Raw genomic sequence first — 17,253 nt, 5'->3', positions numbered from 1 at the left:
TAAAAAGGCATTTAGTTTGGGCGGGCCGAACTTTGCATACCCCCCTCCTAAGCTATTTATATATTGGGTTGCCCAAAAAGTAATTGCGGATTTTTCATATAGTCGGCGTTGACAAATTTTTTCACAGCTTGTGACTCTGTAATTGCATTCTTTCTTCTGTCAGTTATCAGCTGTTACTTTTAGCTTGCTTTAGAAAAAAACGTGTAAAAAAGTGTAAAAGTGTAAAAAGTTGACAGTGAATCAAAACACGAAACGTGCGTGAGCTGTTAAAACCAATGTTGCCAAAAACATAATAGCTAAAAAAGGACCCTTTATAACCATATGTAATTTCATGCATATATCTTTCTTCGTTCAAAAATGGCAGACTTATTTCCACAATTTTTTTCCATCCCACTGTGCAACGGACATGACTAGATCGTTTATAGGGTCGGAAATTAATATTTCGCTGTATTGCAAACGGAATCCTTTTTCGGAGGAGGATAAAAAGAAAATATTCTCGAGCTTTTATGTCTCTATTCCTTTATTCATTTTTATACCCACCACCGAAGGATGGGGGTATATTCATTTTGTCATTCCGTTTGCAACACAGCGTTGATTAGCGTAAAAATCTAAGACGATCTAGATATGTCCGTCCGTCTGTCTGTTGAAATCACGCTATAGTCTTTACAAATAGAAAAAACGGAGCTGAAACTTTGCACAGATGCTTTTTTTGTCCGTAAGCAGGTTAAGTTCGAAGATGGGCTATATCGGACTATATCTTGATATAGCCCCCATATAGACCGATCTGCCGAGTTAGGGTCTTAGGCCCATAAAAGCCACATTTATTATCCGATTTTGCTGAAATTCGAGACAGTGAATTGTGTTGGGCCCTTCAACATCGTCCGTCAATTTGGCTCAGATCGGTCCAGATTTTGAAATAGTTGCCATATAGACCGATTCTCCGATTTAGGGTCTTCGGCCCATGAAAGCCACATTTATTATCCAATTTTGCTGAAATTTGGGACAGTCAGTTTTGTTAGGCCCTTCGACATCCTTCTTCAATTTGGCTCAGATCGGTCCAGATTTGGATATAGCTGCCATATAGACCGATCCTCCAATTAAGGGTCTTAGGCCCATAAAAATCACATTTATCCAATTTTGCTGAAATTTGGGGCAGTGAGTTGTGTAGGGCCCTTCGACGTCTTTCGATAGTTTGGCCCTGATCGGTCCAGTTTTGGTTATAGCTGCCATATAGATCGATCCTCCGATTTAGGGTCTTAGGCCCATAAAAACCACATTTATCCGATTTTGATAAAATTTGGGACAGTGAATTGTGTAGGGCCCTTCGACATCCTTCGTCAATTTGGCCCAGATCGGTCCAGTTTTGGTTATAGCTGCCATATAGATCGATCCTCCGATTTAGGGTCTAAGGCCCATAAAAGACTCATTTATTATCCGATTTTGATGAAATTTGGGACAGTGAGATGTGAAGAGGCCCTTCGACATTCTTCTTCAATTTGGCTCAGATCGGTCCAGTTTTGGTTACATCTGCCATATAGATCGATCCTCCGATTTAGGGTCTAAGGCCTATAAAAGCCTCATTTATTATCCGATTTTGATGAAATTTGGGACAGTGAGTTGTGAAGGGGCCCTTCGACATCCTTCTTCAATTTGGCTCAGATCGGTCCAGATTTGGATATAGCTGCCAAATAGACCGATCCTTTAGGCCCATAAAAACCACATTTATCCGATTTTGCTGAAATTTGGGGCAGTGAGTTGTGTAGGGCCCTTCGACGTCGTTCGATAATTTGGCCCTGATCGGTCCAGTTTTGGTTACAGCTGCCATATAGACCGATCCGCCGATTTAGGGTCTTAGGGCCATAACAGCCACATTTATAATCCGATGTTGCTGAAATTTGGGACAGTGGGTTGTGTAGGGCCCTTCGACATCCTTCGTCAATTTGGCCCAGATCGGTCCAGTTTTGGTTATAGCTGCCATATAGATCGATCCTCCGATTTAGGGTCTAAGGCCCATAAAAGCCTCATTTATTATCCGATTTTGATGAAATTTGGGAGAGTTAGATGTATTAGGCCCTTCAATATATTTCTTCAATTTGGTCCCGATCGGTTCAGATTTGGATATAGCTGTCATATAGACTGATCACTCGGAACATAATGGTCCAAATCGGAACATAATTCGATATAGCTGCTCTATGGCATATGGTGTGCATTTTTCACCGGATTTTGACCAAAGTTGGTTTACATATATACCGGAGGTGGTGGGTATCCAAAGTTCGGCCCGGCCGAACTTAACGCCTTTTTATTTGTTAAGCTTTTAAATAATAAAATTAGCTTCAATTTATTGTCTTTCTTAAAGTGTTTGTTAAAGGGCACTCTTCTTTGGTATAAGTTTCGAAGCCCATGCATTCCGCATCCCTTAAAATAATATGATCAATTCCGGTGATTTTTATGCCCAACTCGTCACGACCAAATATCTTTGGGCCCACAATGTTCGACAAGGCATTAGTGTAGGGCCGTGGCAAATCTCGCGGATCCCTATAGGCGTAGGAGCAGAAATAATGGCCATCTACAGCAATAGCAAATTCCGAGTGTTTGCATGCAATGGCCATTTTGAAAGGCCTGATAAAATCAAAGGGGAAACCCCCAGCACTATCTTTTGCGGCATGTCTAGAAAAAAAAAAGAAATTTATAAGAAATTACAAGTCGCCAAAATTTAGTATACGTTTACGTCAATGTGTTTTGGCCATTATCGGAGGGATTCCAATCACTGCGATATACAAGTTTGCTCCGAAAATCAACACAGAAATGCATCATAATGGCTCCATTGTGGGCATGTTTTAAATTTATATAGAAATTCCCCTGGGGATTGCCAAAACAACGGCCGCCAAGAACCATTAAATGGCCCGGTTTGAATGGTATGGGTATATCATTGCTGCTAAACATTTCATTGGGGGAGTGGGGAATAGAGGCAGACGGTGGCCATACCATGGGATAGATTTTTCTATGATCCACTCTATTGATAAGCTTGATATCACCTTCGATTTGAATGATTCTAACATGTTGAATGAGATTTGTATGGCCAATATGTACTTTTAGCTTTTCGCTAAGACTAACGTGGAAATCTGTATCATGGACTGAAATTATAATTCTATAGGCATCACGAGGTTCACTATCCGAATTATAATAAGAATACGGATGGGAAGGTATAAATTTCCTTGGAACAGAAGCCACTGTACTAAAGCAAAGGGTATTCGAATCCGCATTAGCTGTTTTATCTTTGCTAAAGTGTATACAAAACCTAAAGGATGACAAAAGAATTATGTATTAGCAAATTTGTATAGGTACAACTTAATTATCGAAATATTATTATATTATTATATTTATTATTATGATTATGTCCATGGCATGAGCATGTAGCAAACTCGGGCAATTATTCGGTTGCCCAAAAAGTAATTGCGGATTTTTCATATAGTCGGCGTTGACAAATTTTTTCACAGCTTGTGACTCTGTAATTGCATTCTTTCTTCTTTCAGTTATCAGCTGTTACTTTTAGCTTGCTTTAGAAAAAAAGTGTAAAAAATGTATATTCGATTAAAGTTCATTCTAAGTTTTATTAAAAATGCATTTACTTTAAAAAATCCGCAATTACTTTTTGGGCAACCCATTATAACAACTTTATTAGGTTTCAGCCTCTAATCGGCAGATCGATCTATATGGGAGGTACTAGCTGACCCGGGCCCGCTCCGCTGCGCCTTCTTTTACCTTGAAATATTTATTTTCGACAATTAAAGATCTTTTAGAGAAATACCATGCTAACTTGGCTAACAGTTTAACCATATAAGTGCCTTTATCTGAATCCCATATGATCTTTATTGGTCTATGAATTTAAGTTTGGAAGTAAAGTGTACACCATTCTTAAAATACTTTATTTCAGCCCGATATTCTCTTGATATCCGATTTAGGGTTGTTTTCGGGGGTGAGGTGGTCCCCCAGACATTTGGCCATGAAAAATATCAGCATCGTGCTCTTCTTTTAAATACCATTAATTTAAACCCCATATTGCCATTGGTTTAGGGGAGTTTACACGATGAGGCGTTCCCCAAACACATGACCCCAAAAATGGGATATCAAATTCGTTTTCTAGGGGTGATGCCCTCAATACATGGTCCTACATTTGGATATCAAACTCGTATTCTACTCCCAAATACCTTTATTTGAGCGCCATATTGTGATGGTCACTAAAAAATTGCTGTAAATACGCCCGATTTAGGGGTGTTTTGGGGATTGGGGTGGTCCCCCAAACACCAAGCCCGGAAAATTTATCTGCAACGTACTCTGTTCTCATATAACTAAATATATATCATTTATTTGAACCCCATATTGCCATTGGCCTAAACATTGGATATCAAATTCGTTTTCTAATCTCATTTAAACTCCTTATTGCAAAAGTCTGCAAATATGTCCGGTTCGGGTTATTGGCCCTAAAAACTATAAAGATTTAGTTCCACTCTCTTTAAGACCCAAATTGTCTTGGTGAGCAAATACGTCCTATTTGGGGGTTGTTATGGTGGTGGGACGTCCCCTAGACAGTTGGTTCCTTATGTTGATAACAGATACGTGGTCTACTCCCAAATACCTTTAATTTGATCCCCATATTTCCATAGTCGGCAAACATGGCCGGCTTGGCGGGTGGTTTGGGGGATGGGCGGCCACTTAGTGAGTTGGTCTTGAAAATATATATCGGATTCGTATTCCACTTTAAAAATCCTCTAATTTGAGCCTCATATTGCAATAGTCAGAAAATACTTACTATTTGGGTGAGGTAGTGCCCCATAGACACTTTTCCCGAATATTGATATCAAATTCGTGCTTTACTCCCAAAGACCTTTCATTTGAGCCCCATATTGCTATGGTCGTAAATTTGTGCCCTTTGGGGGATGTTTTTGGTGAGAGGCGGCCCCACAAACACTTGGTCCCATATTTGGATATCAGATTCGAATTCTACACTTAAATACCTTTTGGTCAGTAAATAAGTACTGTTTGGGGGGGTGTTTTGGGCAAGGGGTGGACCCCCAGAAACGTGCTGCCACATTTGGATATTAGATTCGTATTCTACTCGCAAATACCTTTCATTTGAGTCCCATATTGCCATGGTCGGTAAATATCTCCGATTAAGGTGTGTTTTGGGGGCTGGGGTGGTCTCCCTAACACTTGGTCTGACAATTGGATATCAGATACGTTTTCCTATCCTAAATACCTTTCATTTGACTCCCATATTGTCGTGATTGGTCTAAATGTGTGTTTGGTAGGCTTTAGGGTGGGGCGGCCCCCCTAGGTACCCCATCCGAAATTTGGACACCAAATTTTTATTTTTAGGGTACTATATGAGAACACTGAAAATTTCGCTTAAATCGCACCACCCATCACCGAGATCTGGCGTTTCTGAAAATTAGGATAAGGGGGAGGGTCCGCCACGGGATCATTATGCACCATCTGTGAAAATTTCAAGAAAATCGGTTCGGCCGTTTTTGAGTCTATAAGGAACACACATATAAACAAACAAACACAAATTGATTTTTATATATAAGATATTTGAATACGATACGATCTGGACCATATTAGGTGCGAATTTCGGAAGGCCTAGTGCTACTCGTTTCTCCAAAACATGAACGAATCGCTCTTTATGTAGGCTATATCCAATTTGCGATTTTATTGGAAGACATAATAAAACACCTCATGCAAAATTTCAGCCAAATCGGATGAGAGGCTCAAGAAGTCAAGATCCCAGATTGGTTTATATGACAGCTATATCAGGTTTTAAACCAATTTAGACAATACTTAGCACAGTTATTGTAAGTGATAGCGCGTGCAAAGTTTCAGTCAAATCGGATGAGAATTGCCCCCTCTAGAGGCTCAAGAAGACAGACGTACGGACATTGCTAGATCGACTTGGAATGTCATGACGATCAAGATATATACCCCATAAACTTTATGGGGTCTTAGATGCATATTTCGAGGTATTTCAAACAGAATGACGAAATGAGTATACCCCCATCCTATGGTGGAAGGTATAAAAACCCAGAGATCGCAACACACAACAACCACTATGGGACGCGTTTCGTAATTTGGTAAGAATGACTCATCGGCCATATTAAGGGCCAAGACCCTATACCATAGTTGTTGGAAGTGACACCAAAATACCGCAAGTATACTTTCAGTCAAATCGGACGAGAATTGCACCCTCTAGAGGTTCAAGAAGTCAACACCCATAGAAGTCGGTTTATATGGCAGCTATAGGAAAACATGGACTGATTTGCCCCGTTTACAATCCCAACCGACCTACACTAATGAAAAGTATTCGTGTAAAATTTCAAGTGCCTAGCCTTATTCCTTCGATAGTTAGCGTGCTTTAGACAGACTAGATCGACTTAAAATGTCATGACAAGATGATACAAACAGAATGACGAAATTAGTATACCCCCATCATATGGTGGAAGGTATAAAAACCCAGAGATGCCAATGTACACCAAACACTAGTGGACGCGTTTCGTAAATGGGTTAGAATAGTTCATCGGCCATATTAGGGGTGAAGGCTTAATGGCCCATACGTTGGCATGTTGTACTTATACGGAATTTATTGCGAAAACGCCTCTATGACATACATACCCCATTAACCACGCTCGACAACCCTGTCTATTAGCTGTACTTTTCCCAAGGCATGCTGGGATGTCGAGCGTGGTAAATGTGGTATTTATATCATAGAGGCGAAATAACTTCAGTATAAGTACAACATACCAACGTACGTCCCTTGAAGCCTTCACACCTAATAAATCCTATGGGTTATTCTAACCAAATTACGAAACGCATCCTATAGTGGTTGGTGTGTGTTGCGATTTTTGGCTTTTTTTTTGGTTGCGAGTAAACAATGTCGTACATTAGGGTGTGCTCTCTAGCCACCACGCCCAAAACTTTCCATTTTATCGTGGGAGTGACATCTCTCGCCTCCTCGTGCCGCCACCTAGGGAACCCGTACCGTGCCGTGCATAAAGGTGTGCCCCCTAGCCATCAAACTGCCGTATAATAGGATGTGTCTCCTTGCCACCTCACCCGAAAACCCACTTTTATCAACGGAGTGTCCTCTCTTGCCTCCCCGTGCCGTTCCACTGTGATCCCGAACAGTAGGGGTCACACCCTAATACGCAACAGGGTGTGACTTATTACTCGAACATTCCATTAAGGAACAGGGGCAAATTTCGCACAAATCAATGAGTGCTGTCTTGTTCAAATTTTTAACCTGAATGATCCTTGTTTTTATAGTCGAGTTCGAACGCAGTGCCGCAGTGAGACACCCTTTTGGGAAGAAGTTTTTATATAGTTGCCATACCTAATGGTAAAGTACCTCTAAATGACGCCAGCATTAGGAGAGGTTCACCACCGCTGAAAATGTTGTCTGATGTTCTTACAAGCGTTCGAACCCAGGCTTTCTAGGCGTCATAGGCGGACATGCTAACCTCTGCGCTGCGGTGACCTCCGACTTCTTTTGTTTATCGTGCCCGAGTATCTCTCTGCGCAATTGGGTGAACTTCCGCATCTTCGAGCGGAATAGGGTGTTCCTCCTAGCCATCAATCAGTGCCCAACCGTATATTGGGGTGTGCCTCATGTCATACACCGGCTGTTGAACCCCAGTGCCCAACCGTCCCATGACATAAGGATAAGGGCGAAAATTGCACAGGGCACGTTACAGGGGAAATTTTATCGCCACTCCTAAATAACCCATTACGGATACCGACTGAGAAAGGATTAGAAATCGACTGCTATGCAGACTATGCTTTAGTACTTCTAAGGGGTAGCGATACGAATCAGCTATGCAGAAAGGGGAAAGGGTCTTGCAGAGGGTATATGACTGGGCTAGACCTAGGAGCCTGAATGCTAACTCACAGAAGATTGAAATCTGCCTGTTCACGAGGAAAACAAAGTTGGGCCAACATTACGCAGCCCTGTTCCACAAAAGAACGATTTTGCTAATCCAGTAGGTCAAATATTTAGGAGTGATTTTGGACAGGAATCTAAACTGGAAGTGTCGCATTCGGGAGCGTACCGATAAGGCTCAGAGATGTTGGTCTACATAGTGTAGACGGACCGTAAAGCTAATACAACAGGTTCGGAGAATATGTTGTCTTGTTATAAACGGAGCGCTGAGGACCACGCCGACTAGATCACTGGAGACTAATCTATATATCCGACCCATAGACATAGAGATTAAGTGTGCGGCTATGAGACATAAGGCGATGAGAGAGTGGACAAAGGATGAGAGCAGATCACACCACCATCGCGGTATAATCGAAACGGTGATACGAAACCTGTGTCGGAGGCCACCGTAGCGGAGAGGTTAGCATGTCCGCCTATGACGCTGAAAGCCTGGTTTCGAATACTGGCGTGCATATCAGAAAAAAAATGTCAGCGGTAGTTATCCCCTCCTAATGCTGGCGACATTTGTGAGAGAAAGAGGTGTCGCATTGCGGCACGCCGTTCGTACTCGTCTATAAAAAGGAGGCACCTTGTCATTGAGCTTAGAATTTGAATCGGACAGTGCACAGCAGTGATATGTGAGAAGTTTGCTCCAGTTCCTTAGTGGAATGTTCATGGGCAACTTTGAATTGATAGGAAACCTGAAAGGAATGGAATAATTTCTGGATCTGGTACCTGAGACGAGACTTGAGGTCGAATGCGAGGCATACGCTTGGATTGAAGGGAACTCTGGTATTGCCATCTGCAAGTTCATGCTACACGAATGAATCAAAGCTAGAGGCCATAGTGGGCCTGGGTATCCCTACGGAGAGAAAATTGGTCATATTGGGCAATAACAACCCGAACGGTAAGGTGGAGTGTAAGAAGGAGATTAACGCCTTCTTTGAGGATGGCATGATGCGCATTGTTTGAGTACCGGCTCAAAGCTGATTAAGTGGCTATGAAAGAGCAGACAATTTGGCCGTGAAGGCCAAATGATTGCCATCAAACAATTTGGTAAATCAGAAAGCCTTTCGGGATGACGAAGCCGAGTAAAGAGAGTAGGCGACGAACACAATTTGGAACAGTGAAACGAACGGTAGGATGATGTAAATCCTACGGAGAGATGAGGATATTGACAAGACAAGGATAATACTGAGGGGAAGGGGATCAGCATAGTTTTCGGTATCATAACGAGTCATAAAGGACTACGAGCCCACTAATGCAGAATTGGTGAGGCAAGTGACAGAATGTGGGGAAGATGATGAGACGCTGCAGCAGTTCCAATGGGATTGCCCGACGAAGAACACAATTTGGAACAGTGAAACGATCGGTAGGACGATGAAAATCCTACGGAGAGATGAGGATATTGACAAGACAAGGTTAATACTGAGGGGAAGGGGATCAGTATAGTTTTCGGTATCAAAACGAGACACAAAGGACTACGAGCCCACTAATGCCGAATTGGCGAGGCAAGTGATAGAATATGGGGAAGATGATGAGACGCTGCAGTAGTTCCAATGGGATTGCCCGGCTTTCGCGCCTATCAGTCATCGTCCGTGCTGGGATTGAAAGAAATCCCGGAACCTGGATCTGTTCGTTTTGCCAGAAACGCCTCCATCATCGGTCGGTGTCGGTGAGGTGTAACCTGTGCTTGGAGTGGATACATTTCCGATCTTGCACTGGCCTTATATCATTCACACTGAATATGTTGCAAGGTTAGGTTAAGTTTAAGTGGCAGTCTGCCATCAGACTCACTTAGACGTTTTCGTCCATTGTGATACCACAGGAACAGAAGAATGAAGATGCCTTCTAGTTCCTACCGTTGCACCATCCAGACCGCTTTAAAAAGCCCAATAACTTTCTAATGTTCACATTCGCTGAATCAGACAGGTTCTCAAAGAAATGAGAACCTAAAGTGGAATTCCAAATAACTGCTAGTGCGCGACACACACAGAAGGTTCTTCTTTCTCGATGTCCTCAAAGCTTTTGCAAAAGTCGTTGCTGCCAACCTTCAGTCTGTCAGCATATTTTCCCGATTAGACAGTGACCTGTCATGACGGACACAGTTCGAGCCAATGACACCAAAGCAGTCGACCTCTTCAAGTCTAGATTAGGCCACATAGTTTTGGTATGCTCACAGCCCACTCTTTGCGACTATCTATCATTCGTTGTCCTTTGGGCCTGGTCCTGGTCCTGCCGCAAGGTACTGTGCGAACATAGCAGTGGGTCACAAGCGTCGTCTTTGTCGTCTTTTGCCTCCTCGACGTCCGACTATGTTTCCCCCCCCCCCCGACCTCACTCGTGCAGCAATACACGCAGCAACATCCCTGCCCCAGGTCTGTGACGGTATGTGTATCATTTTTGCAATTGAATTGTAACGGTCTCCGAGGCAAGAACGATGAGATAGTGGATTTTATGAGTCGGGAGAACATATTGGTTGCAGCGATCGCGGGGACAAAGCTGACTAACACATGCAGATTACACAGTTGTCACGGATACAATGAGCTATGTAAGAATCGCTTAAGTAATGGAGGTGGGGGGATTGGCCTTCGCGATACACCATTCCGAGCAGTATAGGCCCATTTCTCCTGCGCCTCGCGCCAGTGACCCCTACATGGACTGCATGGGGATAGCAGTCAGGTCCGGTACTGCCAAGCTAGAGCAATACAATGTGTACATACCACCGGTTTATAGTTGTGACCCAATTAATGGTTAGGCCTACAAGTCCGTTATAGGAGACTTTAATGCGCATCATATTTAATGGCATTCTCCCCTATGTAACGCCCATAAATGGGCATAGCTTTGGCAGAGAAGATTGAAGGCTTCACGTTTTTCACAGTGAATGAAGATGTCCCACTGGGATTAAGAGGAGGTAAAGCTGCTCGCCAGCCATTTCCATTGTATCCCCTGATCTCCTGAGTGACATATCTTGGCAAGCCGTCATTTCTTTGCAATCAGACAAACTTCCTATAATTCTCACCATCGATCGACCATCCGACTTCATAACCTCTGAGCGCCGGACGTTTAGCAATTAGAAACGCAGCGGCCCCCGCGCCCCTGTAGCCGAGTTGGTAGCGTGCTTGGATTACCAGTTCAGGGGTCGTGGGTTCGATTTCCGCCAGAAGCCTTGGTCTGTTGCTACTGTGGTGTCAAAATGGACCTAAAATTGTCTAAGCGATTCTATAAAGGACTGCCACTCTTACCTAACCTTACGCATCAGCCGATCGGATAGGCCAAGTGCGACCAAATTTCCCGTCGTTGTACGGACCCTACACTAGAATCAGCGAGCTGAGTCTGGAAATAAACAAGGTAGTCGGCGAACATAGGCGGAATTTGAGGCTGGAAAACTTGGAGCAATGCTACTTAGATACCGGTTTAGGCAAGCTGTGGTATACTGTTAAGTCACTCTCGAACGCCGGTACACGGGATAACAGGGCCTCAGTTACTTATGGAGACGTAACCGTGACCGTGATCCGAAGAGATGCGCCAGGTTGTTTAACCGTCAATTTATTGTGCATCCCAAGAGTGACAGGGCTAGGAGCAGAGGAATTTATCGTATCCGTGGTCTCCTAGCCGATGGATAGCCATCATCCGAAGCGTTGGGCCCGGACGGTATCTCTAGACTGATGCTGAAGAATCTGGATCGACCTGAATTTGAGTACCTTGCAACAGTCCTCAACCTGTCTTTGAGCTCTCTTATAGTTTCCGATATCTGGAAGATGGGCTAAGTGATCTCGATACTGAAGCCTTCAATTTATTGTGCATCCCTAGAGTGACAGGGCTAGGAGGAGAGCCATTCGCCGTATCCGTGGTCTCCTAGCCGTTGGACAGCCATAACAATTTGTCATGGGCGAAGTTATAATTGTCATCCGTGGCACCAAATTATACGGTATCTCTACACTGATGCTGAAGAATCTGGATCTACCTGTAATTGAGTTCCTTACTACTGTCCTTAACCTGTCTTTGAATACTCTTATAGTTCGCGATGTCTGGAAGATAGGCAGAGTGATCCCGCTGCTGAAGCCGGGAAAGGACTCGAGTAGGTGATCCCGCTGCTGAAGTCGGGAAAGGACTCCATTTTGGGGGAGTTGTACAATCCAATCTCCCTTCTTTCACCAGTAACCAAGACGCTTGAGGCGCTACTCCTCCCAAGCCTCGTAGGGGAATTTCCATTGGTCGAGCATCAGCATGGACTTGGAAAACTGCATAGCACAACAACTGCTTTGCATGCCATCACCGCCGTGGCTTCAATCAACCCAGGCCATGTGATAGTACGGTCCTCGTCCTCGTGGTACTGGATGTATCGAAGGCCTTTCGACATGTTCACCAAACTATGTGAGGACATCGCCAATACGTCACTCTAGCCAGGCCTGAAACGCTGGATCGCTTATTATATGTGTGATCGCCAGTCTTTTGTGGAATTTAGGGATAAGAAGTCGAAGCAATATATGGTGAAACAGGGAGTACCCCCAGGGCGGAGTGATATCTGCGGCGCTGTTTAACCTTTATCCACCCTCAATTTTTAAAGGCTGATTACAATAGACGGAAGACTCACAGACGTTGTAAAAACACCGTGGTGGGCCTGGGCCAAATGGTATCTTGACAAAATTATTCGCTGTTGTTCTGTCTTAAGGGAAATCCTTTAGTATGGTCTAAATAAGTGCTAACTGCTTTCTTTTGGAAGATACCAGGTAATGCTGGAGGAAGTAGCATTTTTGATCAAATGATTTCTATTCATCTGTCTGTCGGTCTGCCAATCAGTCTTTCTGTCCTTCAGACAGTCAGTATGTTCTTCTCTCCCTCTGTCTGACTATTAGTCTGTCTGTGCGTCCTTCTCTTTCTGTGTCCGTCTGTCTTACTGTCCGTCCATCTGTATGCCTGGTTCACTCTTTATTAATCTGTCTGTCTGCTGTCTTTCCATCTGTCCGGTCTATTTGTCGAAAACTCCAAACTTTTCAACCTCTTTGTCTGGCTAACTTTCTGTCTCACTGTCAGTCCCTCTGCTGTCCTTCCGTCTAGCCATCCTTCAGGCCATTTGTCGAAAGCTCAGTGCAGTCTGAGCTCGTAGCTACCTTGCAAAATTCCGAACCGGATTCTTATTTCGACTTTGGCTACAAAATCTCGTTTCTAGTCAGCTCGGCAGTTCTGGCAAAGACTATCATTAACGGCTATTCTTATAACATACAAACAGAATGACGAAATTAGTATACGCCATATCCTAAAGGGGCAAAGGGTATAAAAATTAGAGATTGGCCATCAATCACTTCCACTCATATGCTAATTGTATATCGAATTATTTTTTATGCTTACTTTTTAAAATGTTTCGTCGGTTCAACTACGATGTCGAAATAATGTCCATTTTGCAAGGGCTCAGCCAAAATTCCCTTAAACTCTGTGACCAATTCCTCCATTTTGGGTAAAAGGTTTTGTTGTCGTTTTGTTTAACACAATTTAGAATGCGAACTGTGAGTTAAGCTTCTAAAGTTTTTAAAATTTATAGAAAAATGCAATTGTTGATAACACTTGGTACAATAATGCTCAAAATTATAGCACACTTTTTTCTCCATATGGAAGCTATAAGATTTTAACGCTTAATCGAGACCTACATAGTTAAAGGGGACAAACAAGATGTGTTTTGATAAGCTTAGTATAAGTTCTGGTATTTTATATTAAAATTCTCCCCTCTATGCCCAGGATGACGACAAACAAATCAACATTCAGAGTAGACTGCTAATAGTGTCATTGCTGCCGGACCGCATATGTGAAATTAATTAGAATTTGTTTTCTTTTGTGGTATTAATGGCCTTTGATATTTGTTATCATAATCAGTTGCATATGCCCTTGACCATTACAATAACAATAAGTAGTTCAACCACATGACATTCGTTCAAATGAATTTGTATTGGTTGCCAACCAGAAATCCAATGTATAACAATTAAAAATGTGTTAAGTTCTGCCGTCCGCCGTGTGTGGGTGTTGTAGGGCATGAGCGAACTTTACCTGCCAAATTTCAATCGAATCGGACAAAAATTGTAGTCCATTCTGATAAGAATTACGCCTTGTAGGGGCTCAAGAAGCATAATCGGGGGATCTGTTTATATGGGAGCTGTATCAGGCTATCGATCGATTAAGAAGCCGTTCTACAAAAATTTAGCCAAATCAGGTAAGAATTGCGCCCTCTAGAGGCTTTAGAAGTCAAGATACTAAATTGGTTTATATGGCAGCTATATGGGGTATGTACATATTTGAACCAATCTTAGCAAAGTTTTTGAAAGTCACAACACAACATTTCATGCAAAATTTCAGCCAAAACGGATGAGATTAGCGCCCTCTAGGGGCTCAAGAAGTCAAGATCCAAGATCGGTGTATATTGCGATTCGAACCATATTTGGCGCACTTATTGGAAGACACAACCCAACACTTCATGCAAAATTTCAGCCAAATTTGGATGAGAATTGCGCCCTCTAGAGGCTTAAGAAGTCAAGATACCAATTTGGTTTATATGGCTGCTGTATCGGGTTAGGTATCGATTTGAACCAATCTTATCATAGTTTTTGAAAGTCATAACACATGCAAAATTTCAGCCAAATCGGATGAGATTAGCGCCCTCTAGTGGCTCAAGAAGTCAAGATCCAAGATCGTTTTATATGGCAGCTATATCTGGTTATGAACCGATTTGAACCATACTAAGCACAGTTTTTAGAAGTCATAACACAACACTTCATGCAAAATTTCAGCCAAAACGTATGAGATTAGCGCCCTCTAGTGTCTCAAGTAGTCAACACCCAAGATCGGTTTATATGGCAAATATATTAGGTTGTGAACCGATTCGAACCATATTTGGCGCAATTGTTGGAAGACAGAACACAACACTTCATGCAAAATTTCAGCCAAAACGGATGAGATTAGCGCCCTCTAGTGGCTCAAGAAGTCAAGATCCAAGATCGGTGTATATTGCAGATATATTAGGTTATGAACCGATTTGAACCATATTTGGCGCAATTATTGGAAGACACAACCCAACACTTCATGCAAAATTTCAGCCAAATTTGGATGAGAATTGCGCCCTCTAGAGGCTTAAGAAGTCAAGATACCAATTTGGTTTATATGACTGCTATATCGGGTTATGTACCGATTTGATCCAATCTTATCATAGTTTTTGAAAGTCATAACACATGCAAAATTCCAGCCAAATCGGATGAGATTAGCGCCCTCTAGTGGCTCAAGATGTCAAGATCCAAGATCGGTGTATATTGCAGATATATTAGGTTATGAACCGATTCGAACCATATTTGGCGCAATTATTGGAAGACACAACCCAACACTTCATGCAAAATTTCAGCCAAATTTGGATGAGTATTGCGCCCTCTAGAGGCTCAAGAAGTCAAGATCCAAGATCGGTTTATATGGCAAATATATCTGGTTATGGACCGATTTGAACCATACTAAGCACAGTTTTTGGAAGTTATAACACAACACTTCATGCAAAATTTCAACCAAATCGGATGAGATTAGCGCCCTCTAGTGGCTCAAGAAGTCAAGATCCAAAATCGGTTTATATGGCTGATATATTAGGTTATGAACCGATTCGAACCATATTTGGCGCAATTGTTGGAAGACACAACCCAACACTTCATGCTAAACAACAGGCAAATTTGGATGAGAATTGCGCCCTCTAGAGGCTTCAGAAATCAAGATGCCAGATTGGTTTATATGGCAGAGGGAGTCCCACACACCGTAAAACCACTAAACAAAACACTTGTACCGCTTTGGGCAATATGGGTATCAAGTGAAAGGTATTTAAAAGAAGAGTACACATCTGATATAAAAATGTCTTCCTTGGTGCCTGAAGGGCCTTCCCATCCCCCAAAAGCCCCCAGTAGAATATATTTACCGGTACTCTTCGACCCTCCCCAGTTACCCCCAAAAACACCACCCAAAATCAAAAGTAGACCAATAAGGACAATATGGGTATCAAATAAAAGGTATTGAAGAGTAGAATGTGAATATGGTATTAAAAATTGAGTCCAAGTATCCAGGAAGTCACCTTAATCCAAAAACTCCTCCAAGCAGACAAATTAAATCAATTTGGGGCTCAAATGAAAGGTATTCGGTAGTAGATTGCGAACATGACATAAAAATTTAAGTTTAGGTCTAGGTGGCGCTTTTTCTCCAAAAAATACGTAAAATAGGTTCATTGACCCATTATGACAACATGGGAATCAAATGGAATGTATTTGAGAGTAAAAACGAATCTGATATCCTATTTTGGAGCTAAGCACTGCCTATACTAAACTTCATTTCCGACTACGGCAGTATGAAGCTCAAATCCACGGTACTTAGGTGTAAAAAACGAATTTGATATCTATTCGCAGGGCAAAGTGCCAGTAGTCGCCCTATCCCCAAACCACCCTCCAAAGGGTTCACATTTACGGACCATGGCAATATGGGGCTCAAATTAAAAGGATTTGGGAGTGAAGTACAAATTTAATATCGACCATTTCAAAAAAAAAACAGATCTCGGAATCACCTAAAACTAAACGTCATTGTTGGGGTCGGGGGCCACCCAAAACCAGGCAAATGGATATATAGACCAATCAGGACAATGTAGGGCTCAAAAGGAAAGTGCTTGAGACAAAAAAAAAAACGAATATGATATCCAATTGAAGAGCCATGTGTTTCGCTCTAAAACACATTAAAGCTGTTTGGGAGTAGAGTACGAAATTGATACTCATTTTTGGGACAAAGACCCTGGGGTCAGCACCGCCCTATAACAGAACTTATTTACCAATCATGACAATATGGGGCTCGTATAAAATATATTTACAAGTGGATCACGAAGTTTATATTTACTTTAAGGGCCAAGTGTCTGGAAGGCCATCGCTCTCCCAAAATATTTACCAAAGTTGTAATAAAGGACTCAAAAGGAAGGCTTTTGGGTGTGGAGTAAAATTTTGCCCATGAACCGAGCAGGGGCAACCTTCAATGAGTGCTTTCCGTTTCAAATTTAAACTCAATGATAAAGGACATTTTTTTATAGCGAAGACCGTATGGCGTGACGCAGTGCGACAACTCTTTGGGGAGAAATTACAAGCCCATGCATGAGGGTATAACCACCGCATTAAATTTTCATACCCTCCACCATAGGATGGGGGTATACTAATTTCGGAGTAATGCTGGCCGCTTGAAATTTTGCACAAGTACTTTTTATTAGTGTAGGTCGGTTGGGATTGTAAATGGGC

The 17,253-nt window shown here is 42.4% G+C and overlaps 1 protein-coding gene across 1 annotated transcript; it reads right to left on the bottom strand.

Annotated features, from left to right (window-relative positions):
• Positions 1-2,318: 2,318 nt before the first annotated feature.
• LOC106092819 (uncharacterized) lies at positions 2,319-13,460 on the bottom strand. The gene is made up of 3 exons (XM_013259744.2): positions 13,322-13,460; positions 2,729-3,298; positions 2,319-2,667 (listed from the first exon to the last, which is right to left on the bottom strand). The coding sequence occupies exons 1-3, from the start codon at positions 13,420-13,422 to the stop codon at positions 2,334-2,336; spliced, it is 1,005 nt and encodes a 334-aa protein (XP_013115198.2). The 5' UTR covers positions 13,423-13,460; the 3' UTR covers positions 2,319-2,333.
• Positions 13,461-17,253: the final 3,793 nt, after the last annotated feature.

This window comes from Stomoxys calcitrans, chromosome 3, assembly GCF_963082655.1.
Source record: "Stomoxys calcitrans chromosome 3, idStoCalc2.1, whole genome shotgun sequence".
Taxonomy (NCBI): Eukaryota; Metazoa; Arthropoda; class Insecta; order Diptera; family Muscidae; genus Stomoxys; species Stomoxys calcitrans.
Note: the sequence above shows the minus strand (reverse complement) of the source record. Positions and strands in the feature narration are given on the sequence as shown.